We start from the raw sequence: 25,474 nt of genomic DNA, 5'->3' as shown, positions 1-25,474 counted from the left end.
GCCCCAAGTGGAGGAGTTCAAGTACCTAGGAGTCTTGTTCACGAGTGGGGGAAGAGTGGATCGTGAGATCGACAGGCGGATCGGTGCGGCGTCTTCAGTAATGCGGACGTTGTATCGATCCGTTGTGGTGAAGAAGGAGCTGAGCCGGAAGGCAAAGCTCTCAATTTACCGGTCGATCTACGTTCCCATCCTCACCTATGGTCATGAGCTTTGGGTCATGACCGAAAGGATAAGATCACGGGTACAAGCGGCCCAAATGAGTTTCCTCCGCCGGGTGGCGGGGCTCTCCCTTAGAGATAGGGTGAGAAGCTCTGCCATCCGGGAGGAGCTCAACGTAAAGCCGCTGCTCCTTCACATCGAGAGGAGCCAGATGAGGTGGTTCGGGCATCTGGTCAGGATGCCACCCGAACGCCTCCCTAGGGAGGTGTTTAGGGCACGTCCAACTGGTAGGAGGCCACGGGGAAGACCCAGGACACGTTGGGAAGACTATGTCTCCCGGCTGGCCTGGGAACGCCTCGGGATCCCCCGGGAAGAGCTAGACGAAGTGGCTGGAGATAGGGAAGTCTGGGCTTCCCTGCTTAGGCTGCTGCCCCCGCGACCCGACCTCGGATAAGCGGAAGATGATGGATGGATGGATGGATGGATGGCCCTCCTGTGGGTCCTTCTAATCACAAAGATGCTCTCGTGGGCCCGGTAGTCTGGGTAACAAGTATTTTATTTGTGAAGAGTCTCACTAATCCGCTGCTTAGCAGGTTCGACTCAGGGAGCTTACCCCCAGACCCTACGCATATCAACGCAAGCCTTGGTCCTACCTGTAGTTTCTTCTTCTGCCGTGTCTCTTTAGACTTGCAGTTTTGTTGAGGCGAGCCAGGTCAACGTGTCATCGTCCAGGTCAATCAGACCTTCTTCGCCATTCGGAGACCGGTTTTTGGGCAACTAGTGACTATGTGCTCTACTCTCTGGACTGGGTCCCCACACTCGCAGGAGACACTATCCGCACCCATCTGGAGCAGAAGTCCACACCCAACAAGGTTTATGCTGTCATCAACAGCGCCCTCCGGATAAGAACTGGTTGCATAAAAACCAATCAACGTGTCCTACCTGGCAGGAATCGCCACAGCCAGTCTCGGACAGGATGCAGCTACCCTCTCCCTGGCAAGGAAAGACAGAAAGTAGGACTGGCACAGCTTGCACAAAAAGCCACAACAACACCAGCTTCACCATGAGGTCTCAGGGTGTACCCACGCCTTCTGCCCCAGTGCAACTGGGATCGGCTCCAACCCACTTGCCACCCCGAGAGGGACAAGTGGTAGAACAAGGATGGATGAATAGTTCTGTTGGGACAAAACTCTCTTGTTTACCTTCTTGGGATGAAAAGTTCCGCCTCGGGGGGTCGCTGACAACGTTTTTAGTGAGACACCTGGGTTTTAATGGAGGATGTTTATTGGTTGGAAACACACCAGAGGCATCACTTTTGATCACAGTTGAATGTTGCTGCAAGTACAAACTTGGCCTTTTTGCCCTGAAGAGGACTGGAGGTGAAACTTCTGGAACATTCTGTCGTCTGCTGGTCCTGATCCCTTGCCTCATCCTCACTCTTCATCGCATCGTCCACACTTGGACTTCCGCAGTCGCCATCTTGGGATCGCATGGCCTCCAACTCCAGCACCAAATTTTTGCCTGAATATCAACTTACTGATCAGTCACAGCTCTAAAGTCTGACTAAACATCAACTTACTGATCAGTCACAGCTCTAAAGTCTGACCAAACATCAACTTACTGATCAGAGTCACAGCTCTAAAGTCTGACTAAACATCAACTTACTGATCAGTCACAGCTCTAAAGTCTGACTAAACATCAACTTACTGATCAGAGTCACACCTCTTAAGTCTAACTGAACGTCAACTTATCGATCATAGTAAGACCTCTAAAGTCTGACTAAGCATCAACTTACTGAGCAGAGTCACACCTCTAAAGTCTGACAAAACATCAACTTGTCGATCAGAGTGAGACCTCAAAAGTCTGACAAAACATAAATTTATTGATCACAGTGAGACCTCTAAAGACTGACTAACAACCAACTTACTGATCAGAGTCACACCTCTAAAGTCAAAATAAACATCAACTTATTGATGAAACTGAGACCTCTAAGGTCTGACTGAACATCAACTTATCGATCAGAGTGAGCTAAAGTCTGTCAAAACATCAACTTATCAATCAGAGTGATCCCTCTAAAGTCTGACTAAACATCAACTTGTTGATCAGTGATCCCTCTAAAGTCTGACTAAACATCAACTTATTGATCAGAGTGAGACCTCTAAAGTCTGACTAAACATCAACTTATCAATCAGAGTGATCCCTCTAAAGTCTGACTAAACATCAACTTGTTGATCAGAGTGAGACCTCTAAAGTCTGACTAAACATCAACTTATCGATCAGAGTGAGACCTCTAAAGTATGTCAAAACAGCAATTTATCGATCAGAGTGAGACCTCTTTAGTCGGACTAAACATCAACTTATCGATTAGAGTGAGACCTCTAAAGTCTGACTAAACATCAAGTTATCGATCGGAGTGAGACCTCTAAAGTCTGTCAAAATATCAACTTATCGATCAGAGTGAGCTAAAGTCTGTCAAAACATCAACTTATCGATCAGAGTGATCCCTCTAAAGTCTGACTAAACATCAACTTGTTGATCAGAGTGAGACCTCTAAAGTCTGACTAAACATCAACTTATCGATCAGAGTGAGACCTCTAAAGTATGTCAAAACAGCAATTTATCGATCAGAGTGAGACCTCTATAGTCGGACTAAACATCAACTTATCGATTAGAGTGAGACCTATAAAGTCTGACTAAACATCAAGTTATCGATCGGAGTGAGACCTCTAACGTCTGACTAAACATCAAGTTATCGATCGGAGTGAGACCTCTAAAGTCTGTCAAAATATCAACTTATCGATCAGAGTGATCCCTCTAAGGTTTGACTAAACATCAACTTATCGATCAGCGTGACACCTCAAAAGTCTGACTAAACATCAACTTACTGATCAGAGTCACACCTATAAAGTCTGACAAAACAACTTATCGATCAGAGTGAGACCTCTAAAGTCTGACTAAACATCAATGTATCGATCAGAGTGACCTCTAAAGTCTGACTAAACATCAATGTATCGATCAGAGTGACCTCTAAAGTCTGACTAAACAACTTTATCAATCAGAGTGACACCTTTAAAGTCTGACTAAACATCATCTTATCGATCAGAGTGATACCTCTAAAGTATGAATAAACATCAATTTATCGATCAGAGTGACCTCTAAAGTCTGACTAAACAACTACATCAGAGTGAGACCTCTAAAGTCTGACTTGACATCATATTTTCAATCAGAGTGAGACCTCTAAAGTCTGTCAAAATATCAACTTATCGATCAGAGTGATCCCTCTAAGGTTTGACTAAACATCAACTTATCGATCAGCGTGACACCTCAAAAGTCTGACTAAACATCAACTTACTGATCAGAGTCACACCTATAAAGTCTGACAAAACAACTTATCGATCAGAGTGACCTCTAAAGTCTGACTAAACAACTTTATCAATCAGAGTGACACCTTTAAAGTCTGACTAAACAACTTTATCAATCAGAGTGACACCTTTAAAGTCTGACTAAACATCATCTTATCGATCAGAGTGATACCTCTAAAGTATGAATAAACATCAATTTATCGATCAGAGTGACCTCAAAAGTCTGACTAAACAACTACATCAGAGTGAGACCTCTAAAGTCTGACTAAACATCATATTTTCAATCAGTGAGACCTCTGAAGTCTGACTAAACATAATCTTATCGATTAGAGTGAGACCTCTAAAGTCTGACTAAACATCAACTTTTCAAACAGAGTGAGACCTCTAAAGTCTGACTAAACATCAACTTTTCAAACAGAGTGAGACCTCTAAGGTCTGACTAAACATCAACTTATCGATCAGAGTGAGACCTTAAGTCTGAATGAACATCAACTTATTGATCAGTGAGACCTCCAAAGAAATTCATGCATTAGTACATTTTGAAGTTGTCATACTGCAGTATATCTTGTGAAGGGTGTACAAATGTAATAATAATAATAATATATCCACAATGATGATAATAATAATAATAATAATAGTATACATCCAATATAATCCTTCATAGTTTGATAAGTGCATCACCTGTCACTATCTTGTCCTGCACACCACTTCTCTCCTCCTCCAGGAAGGGGGTGTCATCTTCACCTTCCACCTGCTCCCTCACACCTTCTTCTGCAAACATCTTCTCCTGCTAGACATCATTCAGGGATTAACTCCTCCCAAACTACATGACACTTTTTTTCATGTCAGATAGTGCAGATGAATTATGAACATAACGAGAGTGTGAGATCAATCAATCATCAATCAATGTTTATTTATATAGACCTAAATCACAAATGTCTCAAAGGACTGTACAAACCACTACGACTACAACATCCTTGGGAACCCACATAAGGGCATGGAAAACTCACACCCAGTGGGCAAGGAAAATTCACACCCAGTGGGACGCCAGTGACAATGATGACTATGAGAACCTTGGACAGGTTGTAGATGAACTATGAACATAACGAGAGTGAGATGAACAATGAACATAACGAGAGTGTGAGATGAACAATGAACATAACGAGAGTGTGAGATGAACTATGAACATAGCGAGAGTGTGAGATGAACTATGAACATAGCGAGAGTGTGAGATGAACTATGAACATAGCGAGAGTGTGAGATGAACTATGAACATAGCGAGAGTGTGAGATGAACTATGAACATAACGAGAGTGTGAGATGAACTATGAACATAACGAGAGTGTGAGATGAACTATGAACATAGCGAGAGGGTGAGATGAACTATGAACATAGCGAGAGTGTGAGATGAACAATGAACATAACGAGAGTGTGAGATGAACTATGAACATAAAGAGAGTGTGAGATTAACTATGAACATAGCGAGAGTGTGAGATGAACTATGAACATAGCGAGAGGGTGAGATGAACTATGAACATAGCGAGAGTGTGAGATGAACAATGAACATAACGAGAGTGTGAGATGAACTATGAACATAACGAGAGTGTGAGATAAACAATGAACATAACGAGAGTGTGAGATGAACTATGAACATAACGAGAGTGTGAGATGAACTATGAACATAGCGAGAGTGTGAGATGAACAATGAACATAACGAGAGTGTGAGATGAACTATGAACATAACGAGAGTGTGAGATGAACAATGAACATGACGAGAGTGTGAGATGAACTATGAACATAAAAATCTGTCCAAGGCCTTTGACACAATAGACTTTGAGATCTTATTGTACAAGCTATTTCACTATGGTGTCAGAGGGGTACCTCTCCATTGGTTTCGTTCTTACCTATACGGAAGGCAACAATTCAACCTGTATGACCATAAATTACGGGGTACCCCAGGGATCCATCTTGGGGCCTCTCCTTTTTATCTTAAACATAAATGATTTTGTAAACTCCTCCAAAACTTTTCATAAAGTAATTTTTGCTGATGATACAAATTTGTTTACCTCACACAGAAGCCTACACAATCTACAAGTAACTGTCAATTCAGAGAAAGTGTATTCCTGGTTCAAATGCAATAAGCTCTCACTAAATGTAAATAAAACAAATATTCTATTTCATTCAAATAAAAACCGGACAAATACTGAGCACTGCCATATCAACATCAATGGGCAGGAAATACAGAGAGTGTACTCCACAAAATTCCTGGGGCTCATCATTGACGAATACCTCAATTTCAAATGTCACATTAGCCATCTGTTAAACAAATTATCCAAATATGTTGGCCTGTTCTTTCACCTTCGGCATTATCTTCCTCTTTATGCTCTACTTACCCTATATAAAACTCTTTTTGAAACACATCTAAACTACATCTAGTGTAACATCTTCCCTACCTACCTTCACAAATTAGAATCCATGCAAAAGAAAATCATACGGGCCCTGTCATTGTCCAAGTTTAATGCCCCCACTCGACATCTACTCCATAAATATCATCCCTTAAGACTGACAGAGATCAATATTTGTCAAAATGCTTGCTTAACCTATCAGGTCATTTACAGGCTGACTCTTAAGTTCTGTAGCTTGGTTCCTATCTACCATCCCCAACATGCCCACAACACCCGTAACTTAGATCTGACATTAGGCAAACATCGTTTACTGGCCTGTACCGCTCGAAGTGTTGTATGCAGGGACCAAAGATTTGGAACCAGCTTAACGAGAACCTCAAGATGCTGTATCCATTCTCCAACTTCAAAAAGAAACTGAAAACTTACTTATTAACCACCTATCTTTAATGCCTCATGTGGGGTAGACTACTGTTGGGTTGTGCATGGTTGAATGAATGTATGTATGTATGTGTATGCTTGCTTTAGTACTATTATCTTGTGTTTATCATATAGCGTTGTTGTTGTTTTTGTGCTTGCTACCATGTTTCATGTTTCATCCTTCCATGTACATATAATGTCCTCTGGACCCCCTGTCAAAAGCTTCTTTTAGCTTATTTGGGAGACCTTTTCATGTACCAACATCTTTAAATAATGATATTCACTATTATTGTAGTTGTTATATGGTATTGTGAATTAACTTGAACTTAAATGAGAGTTTGAGATTAACTATGAACATAACGAGAGTGTGAGGTGAACTATGAACATAACGAGAGTGTGAGGTGAACTATGAACATAACGAGAGTGTGAGATGAACTATAAACATAACGAGAGTGTGAAATTAACTATGAACATGACAAGATTCTGAGATGAACGATGCATATAACGAGAGTGTGAAATGAACTATGAACATAACAAGATTCTGAGATGAACATAACGAGAGTGTAAGATGAACTATGAACATAACGAGAGTTTAAGATGAACTATGAACATAACAAGATTCTGAGATGAACATAACGAGAGTTTAATATGAACTATGAACATAAGGAAAGTGTGAGGTAAACTATGAACAAAACGAAAGTGTGAGAAGAACTATGAACATAACAAGTGTGAAGTAAACTATGAACACAACAAAAGTGTGATGTAAGCTATGAACACGAGAGTGTGAGGTGAACTATGAACATAACGAGTGTGAGATGAACTGTAAACATAATGAGAGTGTGCGATGAACTATGAACATAACGAGAGTGTGAGATAAACTATGAACATAACGAGAGTGTGAGATGAACTATGAACATAAAGAGAGTTTGAGATGAACTTTGAACATAAGGAGAGTGTGAGATGAACTATGAACATAACCAGAGTGTGAAGTAAACTATGAACATAACGAAATGTGAGGTAAACTATAACCATAACGAACGTGTGAGATGAACTATCAACATAAAGAGAGTGTGAAATGAACTATGAACATGACAAGATTCTGAGATGAACGATGCACATAACGGGAGTGTGAAATGAACTATGAATATAACAAGACTCTGAGATGAACATAACGAGAGTGTGAGATGAACTATGAACATAACGAGAGTGTGAGATGACTATGAACATAACGAGAGTGTGAGGTTAACTATGAACATAACGAGAATGTGAGATGAACTATGAACATAACGAGAGTGTGAAGTGAACTATGAACATAACGAGAGTGTGAGATGAACTATGAACATAACGAGAGTGTGAGATGACTATGAACACAACGAGAGTTTAAGATGAAGTATGAACATAACGTGAGTGTAAGCTGAACTATGAACATAAGGAAAGTGTGAGGTAAACTATGAACAAAACGAAAGTGTGAGAAGAACTATGAACATAACGAGAGTGTGAAGTAAACTATGAACATAACGAGAGTGTGAAGTGAACTATGAACATAACGAGAGTGTGAGGTGAACTATGAACATAACGAGAGTGTGAAGTGAACTATGAACATAATGAGAGTGTGAGGTGAACTATGAACATAACGAGAGTGTGAGGTGAACTATGAACATAATGAGTGTGGAAAAAAAAAAAAAAAAGGAAAAGAGAGAGTGTGAAATGTTTACCTCTCTCAGTAGGGTCAAGTTATCGTGCAGATCTTTCATGACTTCCTGTTGCCGAAGAATGACTTCCTGTAGAGAAATACAAATCATTGAGGTAAGAAAAGTTGGTACATGGTAGTAGTGGTGCTTACTTTGATGCATGTAGTACATACAACTAGAGTACTAGGAAGTAGTGGTGCTTACTTTGAAGCAGGTAGTACATACAACTAGAGTACTAGGAAGTAGTGGTGCTTACTTTGAAGCAGGTAGTACATAGAACCAGAGTACTAGGAAGTATTGGTGCTTACTTTGAAGCAGGTAGTACATACAACGAGAGTACTAGGAAGTAGTGGTGATTACTTTGAAGCAGGTAGTACATACAACGAGAGTACTAGGAAGTAGTGGTGCTTACTTTGAAGCAGGTAGTACATACAAAGTGAGTATAGGAAGTAGTGGTGCTTACTTTGAAGCAGGTAGTACATACAACGAGAGTACTAGGAAGTAGTGGTGCTTACTTTGAAGCAGGTAGTACATACAACGAGAGTACTAGGAAGTAGTGGTGCTTACTTTGAAGCAGGTAGTACATACAACTAGAGTACTAGGAAGTATTGGTGCTTACTTTGAAGCAGGTAGTACATACAACGAGAGTACTAGGAAGTAGTGGTGCTTACTTTGAAGCAGGTAGTACATACAACGAGAGTACTAGGAAGTAGTGGTGCTTACTTTGAAGCAGGTAGTACATACGAGAGTACTAGGAAGTATTGGTGCTTACTTTGAAGCAGGTAGTACATACAACTAGAGTACTAGGAAGTATTGGTGCTTACTTTGAAGCAGGTAGTACAAACAACGAGAGTACTAGGAAGTAGTGGTGCTTACTTTGAAGCAGGTAGTACATACAACGAGAGTACTAGGAAGTAGTGGTGCTTACTTTGAAGCAGGTAGTACATACAGCCAGAGTACTAGGAAGTAGTGGTGCTTACTTTGAAGCAGGTAGTACATACAACTAGAGTACTAGGAAGTAGTGGTGCTTACTTTGAAGCAGGTAGTACATACAACTAGAGTACTAGGAAGTAGTGGTGCTTACTTTGAAGCAGGTAGTACATAGAACGAGAGTACTAGGAAGTATTGGTGTTTACTTTGAAGCAGGTAGTACACACAAGGAGAGTACTAGGAAGTATTGGTGCTTACTTTGAAGCAGGTAGTACATACAAGGAGAGTACTAGGAAGTATTGGTGCTTACTTTGAAGCAGGTAGTACATGCAACGAGAGTACTAGGAAGTATTGGTGCTTACTTTGAAGCAGGTAGTACATAGAAGGAGAGTACTAGGAAGTAGTGGTGCTTACTTTGAAGCAGGTAGTACATAGAAGGAGAGTACTAGGAAGTATTGGTGCTTACTTTGAAGCAGGTAGTACATAGAAGGAGAGTACTAGGAAGTAGTGGTGCTTACTTTGAAGCAGGTAGTACATAGAAGGAGAGTACTAGGAAGTATTGGTGCTTACCTTGGAGGCAGACAACTTCATCCAGGCCATGTTCTCCACCTGCTGCTTGGCCAGCTCCATCTGACACAAGATGGCGTCCTTGCGCGCCAGTTGCCGACTCACATCCTGGTGCTTTGAGGTCAGCCTCTGCACTTCCTGCTCCAGCCTCTGCTTGCTCACCTGCAGCTCCTCCACCTGCGGACCAGGAGGACGGGAGCCGTCGTCATGGCAACACAGGGCGCTGAGCCACTTACTCGGCTGTTGAGCAGTCGGACGTGCTGGGACGGTTCTTCCAACTCAGACGGGACTTTGTCGACGTCTTCCTGCTGAGCGACCGTCCTGCAAACAAAAAGAAGCTTCTAGAACAAAGGTGGCCAAACGTCTGGGGTGTGCATATATTTGCTGACATGTCCCTTGGCAAGTTTCACTGCATTAAGGCGCTTTTGGTAGCCATCCACAAGCTTCTGCTCCCATTCTTGACCACTCCTCTTGACTAAATTGGTGCAGTTCAGCTAAACGTGTTGCTTTTCTGACATGGACTTGTTTCTTCAGCATTGTCCACACATTTAAGTCAGGACTTTAGGAAGGCCATTCTAAACCCTTCATTCTAGCCTGATTTAGCCATTCCTTTACAACTTTTGACCTGTTTTTGGGGTCATTGTCCTGTTGGAACACCCAACTGCGCCCAAGACCCAACCTCCGGGCTGATTATTTTAGCTTGTCCTGAAGAATTTGGAGCTAATCCTCTTTCTTCATTGTCCCACTTAAAGCCCCAGTTCCATTGGCGACAACACAGGCCCAGAGCATAATACTACCACCACCATGCTTGACGGTAGGATTGGTGTTCCTGGGATTAAAGGCCTCACCTTCTCTCTTCCAAACATATTGCTGGGTATTGTGGCCAAAGAACTCCACTTTTGTTCCATCTAACCACAGAACTTTCCTCCTGAAGGTCTTATCTTTGTCCATGTGATGTCAGATGAAACAAAAATGGAGCTGTTTGGCCACAATAACCACCAATATGTTTAGAAAAGGTGAGGAATTTAATCCCAGGAACACCAGGCCTACCGTCTGTCATGTTCAAACGCTGATGACATCATTGTGACATCATTACATGACAGTGACATCATTATGACATATTTGTGATGTCATTGCGACCTCTTCATGACATGACAGTGGCATCATGACATATTTGTGATGTCATTGTGACATCATCATGACGTGACAGTGACATCATGACATATTTGTGATATCATCATGCCATCACTGTGACATCATTGTAACATGACAGTGATATCATGACATATTGGTGATATCATTGTGACATCAACACGACATATTGGTGACGTCATTGTGACATCGTCCTGCCATCGCTGTGACATTACAGTGACATCATGACATATTGGTGATGTCATTGTGACATCATCATGATATATTGGTGATGTCATTGTGACATTGTCATGCCATCACTGTGACATCATGGTGTTGTGACATGTCAGTGACATATTGGGGATACCATTGTGACATCATCATGACATGACGGTAACATCATCATGACATATTGGTGATGTCATTGTGACATCATCATGATATATTGGTGATGTCATTGTGACATTGTCATGCCATCACTGTGACATCATGGTGTCGTGACATGACAGTGACATCATGACATATTGGGGATACCATTGTGACATCATCATGACATGACGGTAACATAATCATGACATATTGGTGATGTCATTGTGACATCATCATGATATATTGGTGATGTCATTGTGACATTGTCATGCCATCACTGTGACATATCATCGTGACATGACAGTGACATCATGACATATTGGGGATACCATTGTGACATCATCATGACATGACGGTAACATCATCACGACATATTGGTGATGTCATTGTGACATCGTCAAGCCATCACTGTGACACCATGACATCATCATGACATGACAGTTTATTAAACAAGACAAGAAGCAAGGAATTAAACAGACAGAATTAAATTTGGCTCAATGAGGAGAAACGTGTAGACACTGCACCATTGTACAGTGTCTCAACGCTCATTTGAAAGATTGTACGCCTTCTCTTTTATTTGGACTTTCCCTGATTACATGGCAACAGCTGTTTCTAAGGGAGGGGGGTGGGGGTCATAAACAGCTATCGCCTTTGATTTAAGAACAGTTCTAAGAAAAGGTCGTAAAAACAGTTCAAAAGAAAGGGCCCTGCTTCCTCTCCGCTTTGTAGATCTTGGGTCAAGACCAAATCTTCCTGTGGATAACAATACATAAAGGAAACCGACACCTTCATGTCGCTTCTATTCTACACAGTGGAGTTTCACAAGCCTCTCGCTTGGTAAGATCAAAGACAGCTTTTGTCTGCTCGCCGGGAACTCGTAGCAACACAAAGTTTTGTAATAACTTAGATACAATTATTTTGCCACCATCAAACATGGTGGTGGTAGTATTATGCACTGGGTCTGTTTTGCTGCCAATGAAACTGCTGCTTTACAAAAAAGCGTAAATGGGACAATGAAGGAGGAGGATTAGCTCCAAATTCTTCAGGACAAGCTAAGATCATCAGCCCGGAGGTTGGGTCTTGGGTGCGGTTGGGTGTTCCAACAGGACAATGACCCCAAACACACCTCAAAAGTGGTAAAGGAATGGCTAAATCAGGCTAGAGGGTTTTAGAACGTGTGGACAATGCTGAAGAAACAAGTCCGGGACATGTCAGAAAACCGACAAATTTACCTGAACGGCACCAATTTTGTCAAGAGGAGTGGTCAAAAAAATTCGAGCAGAAGCTTGTGGATGGCTACCTGTTTTCCGTCTACCTGTGCTACACACCTGCTGTCTGCCAGCACCGCTTGGTCGCCGCCATCAAGCGATGGAGGAGGACGAGGCAGGTCTTCATCAGTCTGTGTGGTCTTGTCTCTCCTAGCAACACCTGACAACAGTTCATGACATCATCATTATAGTCGCCTTATTAGGTACACCTTCCATTCATTACACCTCCATACACATGTACAGTATATACCATCATCTACATAAATACACACATATACATACATGTATACCATGCCTATATACATACATATAGACACATGACCCCTCTCATGTCCAGTTTTCCATCCCCTCTTGTTGCTCACCCTCCATTTTCTGCACCTCTCTCCTGCTTCCATCTCCCTTCTGCTGGTGATCTATCAAAACTCATCCAGAAATCCAAACCATCCACCTGCCGATTTGACCCCTTGCCCTCCTCGCTGGTAATGTAATGGCATCCGGCCCCTCTGCTGTCCCCTTGAAGACTGCAGTCACCCATTCCTCCCTCAGCTCGGTCCTGCTAGCTTTTAAAACCGATACGGCGACACCAATCCTAAAAGATACCTGGTTCTGTGGCCAACGTGGGTCTCATGAATCGTGTACCAGTCTCATGAATCGCGTTACGGTCTCATTAATCACGCATCGGTCTCAAGAAACACGTATCGATCTCATGAATCGTGTATCAGTCTCAAGAATCGTGTATCGGCCTCATTAATCGTGTACCGGTCTCATGAATCGCGTCACGGTTTCAAGAATCGCCTATCGGTCTCATGAATCATGCATTGGTCTCATGAATCGTGTATCGGTCTCAAGAATTGTGTACCGGTCAAATGAATCGCATTACTGTCCCAAGAATCACAAATCGGTCTCATGAATCGTGTACTGGTCTCATCAATCAGTCAATCGTTTATTTATATAGCCCTAAATCACAAATGTCTCAAAGGACTGCACAAACCACTACGACTGCGACATCCTCGGAAGAACCCACATAAGGACAAGGAAAACTCACACCCAGTCTCATGAATCGCGTTACGGTCTCAAGAATTGCGCTACGGTCCCAAGAATCGCTTATTGGTCTCATGTATCATGTATCGGTCTCATGAATCGTGTTACAGTCCCATGAATTGCGTATTGGTCTCATGGATCATGGATTATGTACCGGTTTCATGAATCGCGTTACAATCCAAAAAATTGCGTAGCGGTCTCATGAATCATGTACTGGTCTCATGAATCGCGTATCGGTCCCAAGAATCGCGCATCGGTCCCAAGTATCAGTCTCATGAATCGTGTACGGGTCTCATGAATCGAGTTACGGTCTCAAGAATTACGTTACGGTCCCAAGAATGGCTTATCAGTCTCATGAATCATGTATTTAGTCTCATGAATCGTGTATCGGTCTCATGAATCATATAACGGTCTCAGGAATTGCATATCGCTCTCATGAATTGTGTACTGGTCTCATGAATCGTGTTTCGGTCCCAAGAATCGCCTATCAGTCTCATGAATCGTGTGTCCGTCTCATGAATCGTGTATCGTTTTCAAGGATTGCGTATCGGTCTCATGAAAATTGTGTACCGGTCTCATGAGTCGCGTTACTGTCCAAAGAATTGCGTGTTAGTCTCATGAATCGTGTACCGGTCTAATGAATCGCATTACGTTCTCAAGAATTGCGTTACGGTCCCAAGAATCGCTTATCGGTCTCATAAATCATGTATTTGGTCTCATGAATCGTGTATCGGTCTCATGAATCGTATATCGGTCTCAAGAATTGCATATCGCTCTCATGAATCGTTTACCGGTCTCGTGAATCGCGTTACGGTCCCAAGAATCGCCTATCGGTCTCATGAGTCGTGTATCGGTCTCATGAATCGCGTATCGGTCTCATGAATCATGTATTTAGTCTCATGAATTGTGGTATCAGTCTCATGAATCGTGTATCGGCCTCATAAATTGCATTACGGTCTCAAGAAATGCAAATCGGTCTCATTAATCGTGTACCGGTATCAAGAATTGCGTATCGGTCTCATGAATCGTGTATCAGTCTCAAGAATTGCGTATCGGTCTCATGAATCGTGTATCGGTCTCATGAATCGCGTTACTGTCCCAAGAAACACGTATCGATCTCATGAATCGTGTATCGGTCTCATGAATCGTGTATCGGCCTCATTAATCGTGTACCGGTCTCATGAATCGTGTACCGGTCTCATGAATCGCGTCACGGTCTCAAGAATCGCCCATCGGTCTCATGAATCAAGCATCGGTCTCATGAATCAAGCATTGGTCTCATGAATCGTGTATCGGTCTCAAGAATTGTGTACCGGTCAAATGAATCGCATTACTGTCCCAAGAATCACAAATCGGTCTCATGAATCGTGTACTGGTCTCATCAATCAATCAATGTTTATTTATATAGCCCTAAATCACAAATGTCTCAAAGGACTGTACAAACCACTACGACTGCGACTTCCTCGGAAGAACCCACATAAGGACAAGGAAAACTCACACCCAGTCTCATGAATCGCGTTACGGTCTCAAGAATTGCGCTACGGTCCCAAGAATCGCTTATTGGTCTCATGTATCATGTATCGGTCTCATGAATCGTGTTACAGTCCCAAGAATTGCGTATTGGTCTCATGGATCATGCACCGGTCTCATGGATTATGTACCGGTTTCATGAATCGCGTTACAATCCAAAAAATTGCGTAGCGGTCTCATGAATCGGTTATCGGACTTGTGTCATTTGATCCCTATCTCTGCATCGCTGGTCTAGGTTCTACCCCTACCTGCATGGACATGGTCTCCACAGTCCAGCCTAGTGGACACAGCAGCCCTTGACGTGTCTGACCAGGTCTCCAGTTGGACATGACTGTGGGTCTTCTTCCCTGCAGACAGCTTGGCGTTACGCAGACTCACGGTGGTGTGCACCAGGTCACTGAACACAGGATCACTCGTCTCGTTCACTAATCATCAATGTTATTATTTACATCATCAAAATTATTATTATTTACCTTCATCAACATTATTATTATTTACATTTATGTCATCAAAAGTATTATTTACATTTTTATCATCAACATTGTTATAATTTAAATTTATATCACCAAATTATGATTTAATTTTATATCGTCAAATTATCATTTACATTTATATTATTGACATTAATGTTAACAAAACTATTTAAATTTATATCATTAACCTGAGATGAGGTGGTGACTTGCCTAGGGTGTACGCCGCCTTCCGCCTGATTGTAGGTGAGATAGCCACCAGCGCTCCCCGCGACCCCAAAGGGAATAAGCCGTAGGAAATGGATGGATGGATATATCAGCAACATTATTATTATTTACATTTATACTAGCAAAATTATTATTTACATTTATATCATCAACATTATTATTATTTACATTTGTGTCATCAAAATTATTATTTACATTTATATCATCGTTATTATTATTTACATTTATATCAGCAAAATTATTATTTAAATTTATTTCATCAACAGTATTATTATTTACATTTGTGTCATCAAAATTATTTAAATTTATATCGTTATAATGATTTACATTTATGTCATCAAAATTATTATTTACATTTATATCATCAACATTATTATTTTTTACATTTGTGTCATCAAAATTATTATTTACATTTATATCATCGTTATTATTATTTACATTTATATCAGCAAAATTATTATTTAAATTTATTTAATCAACAGTATTATTATTTACATTTGTGTCATCAAAATTATTATTTAAATTTATATCGTTATTATGATTTACATTTATGTCATCAAAATTATTATTTACATTTATATCATCAACATTATCATTTACATTTATATCATCATTACTATTATTTACATTTATGTCAACAAAATTTACATTTATATCATCAACATTATTATCATTTACAGTTATACCACCAAAATTAGTATTTACATTTATATCATCGTATTATTTACATTTATATCATGAAAATTATTATTTACACTTACATCATCAACATTATTATTATTTACATTTATATAATCAAAAGTATTATTTACATGTATATCAACATTATTATTATTTACAATTATATCACCAACATTATTATTATTCATAAATAATCAACATTATCTACATTCAAATCATCAAAATTATTATTTATATCAATATCATCACAATTATTATTTACATTTATGTCATCAAAATTAATATTTACATTTATATCATCAACATTGTTACTATTTACATTTATATCACCAAATTATTTACATTTATATCATCAAAATTATTATTTACATTTATATCACCATATTATTATTTACATTTAAATCATCAACATTATCATTTACATTTACATCATCATTATTATGATTTACATTTATGTCAACACAATTTATATTTATATCATCATTATTATCATTTACATTTACACCACCAAAATTAGTATTTACATTTATATCATCTTATTATTATTTACATTTATATAATCAAAAGTATTATTATTTACATTTATATCAACATTATTATTATTTACAATTATATCACCAACATTATTATTAATCATAAAGGTTGGAATTGAACCAGGGACCCTCAGGTTGCGCACGGCCACTCTTCCACTGCGCCACGCGAGCCATTTTGGACCTAAATAACACAACGCTGTCAAGCGCCAGTCATATAAAACTTGCGGGCCGCACTAACATTTAACTTTCATATTAAGTTTGGGGCCGCAAAACAACGTCTCGCGGGCCGCAATTGGGCCGTGTGTCTGAGACCTCTGATTTATATCATCCAAATTATTATCATTTACATTTATATCATCAAATTATATACATGTATATTAACCCAATTTACATTTATGTCATCAAAATTATTATTTACATTTATATCATCATCATCATTATTTACATTTATATCATCAAAATTATTATTTACATTTATATAATCATTATTATTATTATTTACATTTATATCACCAAAATTTGTATTTACATTTATAAAATCAAAATTATTATTATTTACATTATATCAACAACATGATTATTATTCATAAATCATCAAAATAATTTACATTCAAGTCATCAAAATTATTATTTACATTTATATCATCACACTTATTATCATTTACATTTATGTCATCAAAATTATTATTTACATTTACATCATCAACATTGTTATTTACATTTATATCATGATTATTATGATTGACATTTATGGCAGCAAAATTATTATTTACATTTATATCATCCAAATTATTATTATTTACATTTATATCATCAAATTATATACATGTATGTTATCCAAATTTACATTTATGTCATCAAAAATATTATTTACATTTATATCATCATCATCATTATTTACATTTATATAATCAAAAACGTGAAGTGAAGTGAATTATATTTATATAGCGCTTTTCTCTAGTGACTCAAAGCGCTTTACATAGTGAAACCCAATATCTAATTAACATTTAAACCAGTGTGGGTGGCACTGGGAGCAGGTGGGTAAAGTGTCTTGCCCAAGGACACAACGGCAGTGACTAGGATGGCGGAAGCGGGAATCGAACCAGCAACCCTCAAGTTGCTGGCACGGCCACTCTACCAACCGAGCTATGCCGCCCCATAAATGTATTTACATTTATATAATCATTATTATTATTATTTACATTTATATCACCAAAATTAGTATTTACATTTATATCATCAAAATTATTATTATTTACATTTATATCACCAACATGATTATTATTCATAAATCATCAAAATGATTTACATTCAAATCATCAAAATTATTATTTACATCTATATCATCACAATTATTATCATTTACATTTATGTCATCAAAATTACTATTTACATTTATATCTTCAACATTGTTATTTACATGTATATCATCATTATTATGATTGACATTTATGGCAGCAAAATTATTATTTACATTTATATCATCCGAATTATTATTTCCATTTATGTCATCAAAATTATTATTTACATTTATATCAATATTATTATTTACATTTATGTCATCAAAATTATTATTTACATTTATATCAATATTATTTTCATTTATGTCATCAAAATTATTTACATTTATATAATCAGAATTATTATTTACATTTGTACCACCAAAATTATTTACATATTTCATCAAAATTATTTTTATTTACACTTATATCACCAAAAATATCATATACATTCAAATCATCAAAATTATCATTTACATGTATATCACAAAAAATTTTTATTCATAAATCATCAAAATTATTATTGACATATTTCATCAAAATGATTTACATTTACATCGACATTATTTCCATTTATATCATCAAAATAATGAATTACACATATATCATCATTAATATTTACATTTATGTCATCAAAATATCATTTACATTTACATCAACATCATTATTTATATTTATATCACCAAAATTAGTATTTTACATTTACATCATCAAAATTATAATTTTTTACATTTATATCAACAAAATTATTATTATTTCCATTTATATCAACATTAATATTTTTTAAATTTATATCACCAAATAATTATTATTCATAAATCATCAAAATGATTTACATTCAAATCATCAAAATTATTTACATTTATATCATCACAATTATTATTTACATTTATGTCATCAAAATTATTATTTACATTTATATCATCATTATTATGATTGACATTTATGTCAGCAAAATTATTATTTACAATTATATCATCCTAGTTATTATTTACATTTATGTCATTAAAATTATTTACATTTATATCATCATTATTATGATTTACATTTATGTCATCAAAATTATTTACATTTATATCATCATTACCATTTACATTTATGTCATTAAAATTATTATTTACATTTATAGCATCATTATATTTACATTTGTCATCAAAATTATTATTTACATTTATATCATCAACATTATTTTTATTTACACTTATTTCACCAAAATTATCATATACATTTATACCACGAAAATTATTATTATTCATAAATCATCAAAAGTATTATTTACATATTTCATCAAAATTATTTACATTAACATTAACATTATTTCCATTTATATCATCAAAATTATGAATTAAATTTGTATCATTATTAACTACTTTTATATCACAAACATTAGGATTTTACATTTATATAATCAAATGTATTATTGTTTACATTTATATCACCAAAATTATTATTTACATGAATATCATCAAAATTTATATTTACATTTATATCAACATTATTTACATTTAGATCACCAAAATGTTTTACATTTATATCATCAAAATTATTATTATTTACATTTATATTACCAAAATTATCAGTATTCATAAATCATCAAAAATACTTACATTCAAATCATCAAAATTATTATTTACATTTATATAATCACAATTATTTACATATACATCAACATTATTTACATGTCCATCCATCTATCCATTTCCTACCGCTTGTCCCTTTTGGGGTTGCGGGAGGTGCTGGAGCCTATCTAAGCTGCATTCGGGCAGAAGGCGGTGTACACCCTGGACAAGTCGCCACCTCATCACAGGGCCATTATTTACATGTATATAATCAACATTATTCACATTTATATCATCAAAATCACTATTCACATTTACGTCATCCAAATTTGTATGGAACTATCATAAATGGTCAACATGATTATTATTGACGTAAAAAAAAATGGCGGTTGTTTACCTCAAGACTTTGGAGACCAGCGGCACAGAGTCCAGTCCAAGGTGTTGTTTGTAGCCCATCTGGTCCAAGCGTCTCCTCAAGTACTTCAGGCTCCCCTCTGAGCTCTTGTCCATACTGGAAGACCACTTTTTGCATTTTGTGGACCTTTTCTTGCGCCTTGAACAACGAAGCGTCTTTATGATGAACACAAAAGCTTCAAAGAAGCCAACATGTCACAAAATCAAACCATTTTGACAACTGTTAGCATGTTGCTAATGCTAATTGCTAATGTTCAGTCAGCTAACTATGAAACGTTAACAAAAGCCGCTTTTAAACAGAATGTAAACACTAGAAACAGCTGGATATATTTCTAACCTCTAAGTTTATTTGTGTTACCTTTGTAAACGTTACCTTACTTGGGTTAACTTTTAACTCAAGGAAATGTAGTTTTATCACCGTTTTACGACAAAGGTTTAAATTATTACTAACTTTAGCAAACATACACAGCTAGCGTCTGTCGCTAATGTTAGCAAACTTTAAAACATAGCGAGCATTAAACTGATTAAGATTTACGTTTTTACTTTAGTCTTAATGGTCAACGCTTTGGGAAAGTAACTAGGGTTATTATTATTTACATTTATATCACCAAAATTAGTATTAACATTTATATTAACATTATTATTTACATGTATATCAACATTATCATTTACATCATCATTATTATTTACATTTATATTAACATTTATATCACCAAAATTAGTATTTACATTTATATCATCAAAATTATTATATTTGTCATCAAAATTATTTACATTTATATTCCCATCATTATTATTTACATTTATATCACCAACATTAGTATTTACATTTATATCATCAAAATTATTATTTACATTTATATCACCAAAATTACAATTACTTACATTTGTATCAATAACATTATTATTTACATGTATTTATTACATTTTATTTTCATCTTAGTTTAGCCAGCCTGAGCTAACGTTTGAAGATTGAGCAGATTTAGCGAGCTGAGTGAGAGTTGAACACTTTATTTTGAAATGTCATAACATTTAAAAAATAAATATTCCGCATAACTAATCCAAATGTCTTAGAAAACAATCGCTTGAATGTTTGTATCGTTGGAAAAGAAATCCATTGATTTTTGTATCATCAATAGGAATTGAAAAATTGCTTTGTTTGAATCTTATTTTGAAAAAAAAAAAATGTAAATAAAATTAAAAGTACCTTTTCAGTGTCCAACAGTACCAACAAGATTAAAAAATAATTCATGCGGTCGCCGCCTGTTTCGTCTGTATTTGTATTTAAGAAATAAACACGGGGCTTTGTTCTGACATGATACATTTTACTTTCTTTTCGCCATGCAAACATTACATCTGCACCCAATCTTATCAAATTGGAATGTTTTAAAATACACATACATACATGTATGTCTATATATACATACATATATACATACATGTACATAAACACACACACATATATATATATATATATATATACATACACGTAATATATACATATATACACACACAATTTTACATATATACATACATAAAAAATATACATTCACACATATGTATACACACACACATATATATATATATATATATATATATATATATATAAAAACACACACACATATATTAATACATACATACAGTGGGGCAAAAAAGTATTTAGTCGGCCAGCGATTGTGCAAGTTCTCCCACTTAAAATGATGACAGAGGTCTATAATGTTCATCATAGGTACACTTCAACTGTGAGAGACAGAATGTGAAATTGTTTTTCCAGGAATTCACATTGTAGGAATTTTAAAGAATTTATTTGTAAATTACGGTGGAAAATGAGTATTTGGTCACTTCAAACAAGGGAGATCCCTTGTTCTCACAGACCTGTAACTTCTTTAAGATGCTCTTCTGTCCTCCACTCGTTACCTGTATTAATGGAACCTGTTTGAACCCGTTATCTGTATAAAAGACACCTGTCCACAGCCTCTAACAGTCAGACTCCAAACTCAACTAAGGCCAAGACCAAAGAGCTGTCAAATTGTAGACCTGCACCAGACTGGGAAGAGTGAATCTACAATAGGCAAGCAGCTTGGTGTGAAAAAATCAACTGTGGGAGCAATTATCAGAAAATGGAAGACATACAAGACCACTGATGATCTCCCTCGATCTGGGGCTCCACGCAAGATCTCATCAAATGATCATGAGAACAGTGAGCAAAAATCCCAGAACCACACCTGGTGAATGACCTGCAGAGATCTAGGACCAAAGTAACAAAGGTTACCATCAGTAACACACTACGCCGACAGGGAATCAAATCCTGCAGTGCCAGGTGTGTCCCCTTGCTTAAGCCAGTGCATGTCCAGGCCCGTCTGAAGTTTGTTTGCCAGAGAGCACATGGGAGAAAGTCATGTGGTCAGATGAAACCAAAATAGAATTTTTTGGTATAAAACTCAAATCGTCGTGTTTGGAGGAAGAAGAATACTGAGTTGTATCCCAAGAACACCATACCTACTGTGAAGCATGAGGGTGGAAACATGTTTTGGGGCTGTTTTTCTGCTAAGGGGACAGGACGATTGATCCGTGTTAAGGAAGGAATGAATGGGGCCATGTATCGTGAGATTTTGAGCCAAAACCTCCTTCCATCAGTGAGAGCTTTGAATGGTTGACCAAATACTTATTTTCCACCATCATTTACAAATAAATTCTTTAAAATTCCTACAATGTGAATTCCTGGATTTTTTTTTTCACATTCTGTCTCTCACAGTTGAAGTGTACCTATGATGAAAATTACAGACCTCTGTCATCATTTGAAGTGGGAGAACTTGCACAATCGCTGGCTGACTAAATACTTTTTTGCCCCACTGTATACATATATATATATATATATATATATATATATATATATATATATATATACACATATATAAACATGTGTGTATATATATATATACACACACACGTGTGTGTGTATATACATATATATACATACATATATATATATATATATATATATATATACACAGTATATATATATACACACACGTGTTTGCATAATACCTCCAGTGTATAGCTCGGTTGGTAGAGTGGCCGTGCCAGCAACTTGAGGGTTGCAGGTTCGATTCCCGCTTCCGCCATCCTAGTCACTGCCGTTGTGTCCTTGGGCAAGACACTTTACCCACTTGCTCCCAGTGCCACCCACACTGGTTTAAATGTAACTTAGATATTGGGTTTCACTATGTAAAGCGCTTTGAGTCACTAAAGAAAAGCGCTATATAAATATAATTCACTTCACTTCACTTATTGTATTAGTGTTAATTTGACTGTGGCTATGATTTTGCTTACAATATATGATATTTACATGTATGAAGTTTGCACGAAAAAGCCTGTGAAAATCAGTGAAGTATTAAAGGCCTACTGAAAATAGATTTTCTCATTTAAACGGGGATAGCAGGTCCATTCTATGTGTCATACTTGATCATTTCGCCATATTGCCACATTTTTGCTGAAAGGAATTAGTAGAGAACATCCACGATAAAGTTCCCAACTGGAGAAAAGCCCTGCCTCTACCGGAAGTCGCAGACGATGACGTCACATGTTGATGGCTCCTCATATATTGACATTGTTTTTAATGGGAGCCTCCAACAAAAAGTGCTATTCGGACCGAGGAAACGACAATTAATTTGAGCGAGGATGAAAGATTTGTGTTTGAGGATATTGATAGCGACGTACTAGGAAAAAACAAACAAAAAACAATTAAAAATGAAAAAAAAAACGAGTTGCATTGAGACGGATTCATATATTTTTAGACACATTTACTAGGATAATTCTGGGAAATCCCTTATCTTTCTATTGTGTTGCTAGTGTTTTAGTGAGTTTAACAGTACCTGATAGTCGGCGGTGTGTCTCCACGGCCGGGTGTTGACGCGCAGTGTCTCGGGGATGTCGACGGCAGCTGATATCCGGTAGGTGGCGACTTTTCAACCACAATTTTCTCACCGAAACCTGCTGGTTGACATGTGGTCTGGATCCATGTCCGCTGTATCCATAGGAAAGTTTCAACTCCGTGAATTTTAAACAAGGAATCACCGTGTGTTTGTGTGGCTAAAAGCTAAAGCTTCCCAACTCCATCTTTCTACTTTGACTTCTCCAATATTAATTGAACAAATTGCAAAAGACTCAGCAACACAGTTCTCCAAAATACTGTGTAATTATGCCGTTAAAGCAGACGACTTTTAGCTGTGTGTGTGTGCAGCGCTCATACTTCCTAAAAACCCGTGACGTCTTGCGTACACCTCATCATTACGCGACGTTTTCAAGACAAAACTCCCGGGAAATTTAAAATTGTAATTTAGTAAACTAAAAAGGCCGTATTGGCATGTGTTGCAATGTTAATATTTCATAATTGATATACAAACTATCAGGCTGCGTGGTGGGTAGTAGTGGGTTTCATCCCATCCATCCATTTTCTACCGCTTATTCCCTTTTTTGGGGGTCGCTGGCGCCTATCTCAGCTACAATCGGGCGGAAGGCGGGGTACACCCTGGACAAGTCGCCACCTCATCGCAGGGCCAACACAGATAGACAACATTCACACACTAGGGCCAATTTAGTGTTGCCAATCAACCTATCCCCAGGTGCATGTCTTTGGAGGTGGGAGGAAGCCGGAGTACCTGGAGGGAACCCACGCACTCACGGGGAGAACATGCAAACTCCACACAGAAAGATCCCGAGCCTGGATTTGAACCCAGGACTGCAGGACCTTCGTATTGTGTGGGTTTCAGTAGGCCTTTAATAAAGTTAAGATGCTGACACTTCATTGATCTGCCACTAGATGGCGATGTTGCCCGCTTCAAGATGGCGGCCCTGCGGAAAACAGCCAAATTAAGCTTAATGACAGTCAGAAGTGGACTTCTTTATCATTTCTACTAAATGTACATTACGTCACGACAGGTAGCTTACAGGTGGTGAATTCCAGGTGAGAACATTCCGTCAAGGTTATACCACGAATATGACTTTTGTAGACTTATTGCGTGAAGGCAAGTGACTAATCAAGTCTCAGGCAGCAGACTCACAGGAGCTAACTAAGCTAGCTGGACAGAAATTATCTTCCATTCTTACAAGTGAAAGTAAACCTCCGTGACCTGTTTTCCATGGAATTATACTTAGCACAATACTTTGCCATTGTTGTTATCTCTGAATGTGACATTCTCTTTGTCTCGGCCATTCTCTTCTTCCTTCAGCGTCCGCCTTTTAAATGGAAACTTCCGGTTCCGGTTTGGATTTTTTTTTTAAAACCTAATCAGTCTATAGTCTGTTTATGCTAACTGATCATTTAAATGTATGTTATAGAAACAACAATGAAAATAAGGCTGTTTAAAATATCAATTTATTGCTCTTCGACACTGGAATATAATTTGAATTTTTCCAATTCAAAAAAGGTTCGAATGAA

General features: G+C 37.5%; 1 protein-coding gene across 6 annotated transcripts; it reads right to left on the bottom strand.

The window, feature by feature from the left end:
• Positions 1 to 1,256: 1,256 nt before the first annotated feature.
• LOC133543959 (centrosomal protein of 135 kDa-like) lies at positions 1,257 to 25,267 on the bottom strand. Of its 6 annotated transcripts, none has more exons than XM_061888909.1 (10): positions 24,985 to 25,267; positions 23,910 to 24,888; positions 20,018 to 20,173; positions 15,118 to 15,266; positions 12,359 to 12,458; positions 9,767 to 9,851; positions 9,534 to 9,707; positions 8,058 to 8,123; positions 4,203 to 4,311; positions 1,259 to 1,680 (listed from the first exon to the last, which is right to left on the bottom strand). In XM_061888909.1, the coding sequence occupies exons 3-10, from the start codon at positions 20,128 to 20,130 to the stop codon at positions 1,469 to 1,471; spliced, it is 1,008 nt and encodes a 335-aa protein (XP_061744893.1). In that variant the 5' UTR covers positions 20,131 to 20,173; positions 23,910 to 24,888; positions 24,985 to 25,267; the 3' UTR covers positions 1,259 to 1,468. The 6 variants fall into 6 exon arrangements, with proteins under 6 accessions (XP_061744891.1, XP_061744893.1, XP_061744895.1 ...); XM_061888911.1 differs by having other exon boundaries at positions 20,018 to 20,131; XM_061888910.1 differs by having other exon boundaries at positions 23,910 to 24,061.
• Between the last annotated feature and the right edge of the window lie 207 nt (positions 25,268 to 25,474).

The sequence above is a fragment of the Nerophis ophidion genome, linkage group LG26 (assembly GCF_033978795.1).
Source record: "Nerophis ophidion isolate RoL-2023_Sa linkage group LG26, RoL_Noph_v1.0, whole genome shotgun sequence".
Classification (NCBI taxonomy): Eukaryota; Metazoa; Chordata; class Actinopteri; order Syngnathiformes; family Syngnathidae; genus Nerophis; species Nerophis ophidion.
The sequence above is the reverse complement of the archived record's forward strand: the minus strand, read 5'-3'. Positions and strand labels throughout refer to the sequence as shown.

Coding starts and splice junctions, on each gene's coding strand:
- LOC133543959 (XM_061888907.1), bottom strand. CDS start 25,010: ATGTTCTCACCTGGAATTCACCACCT. Junction 20,174..24,984: donor TCACCTGGAATTCACCACCT/GTAAGCTACCTG, acceptor TCGTTGTTCAAG/GCGCAAGAAAAGGTCCACAA. Junction 4,312..8,057: donor ACTTGACCCTACTGAGAGAG/GTAAACATTTCA, acceptor AATGATGTCTAG/CAGGAGAAGATGTTTGCAGA.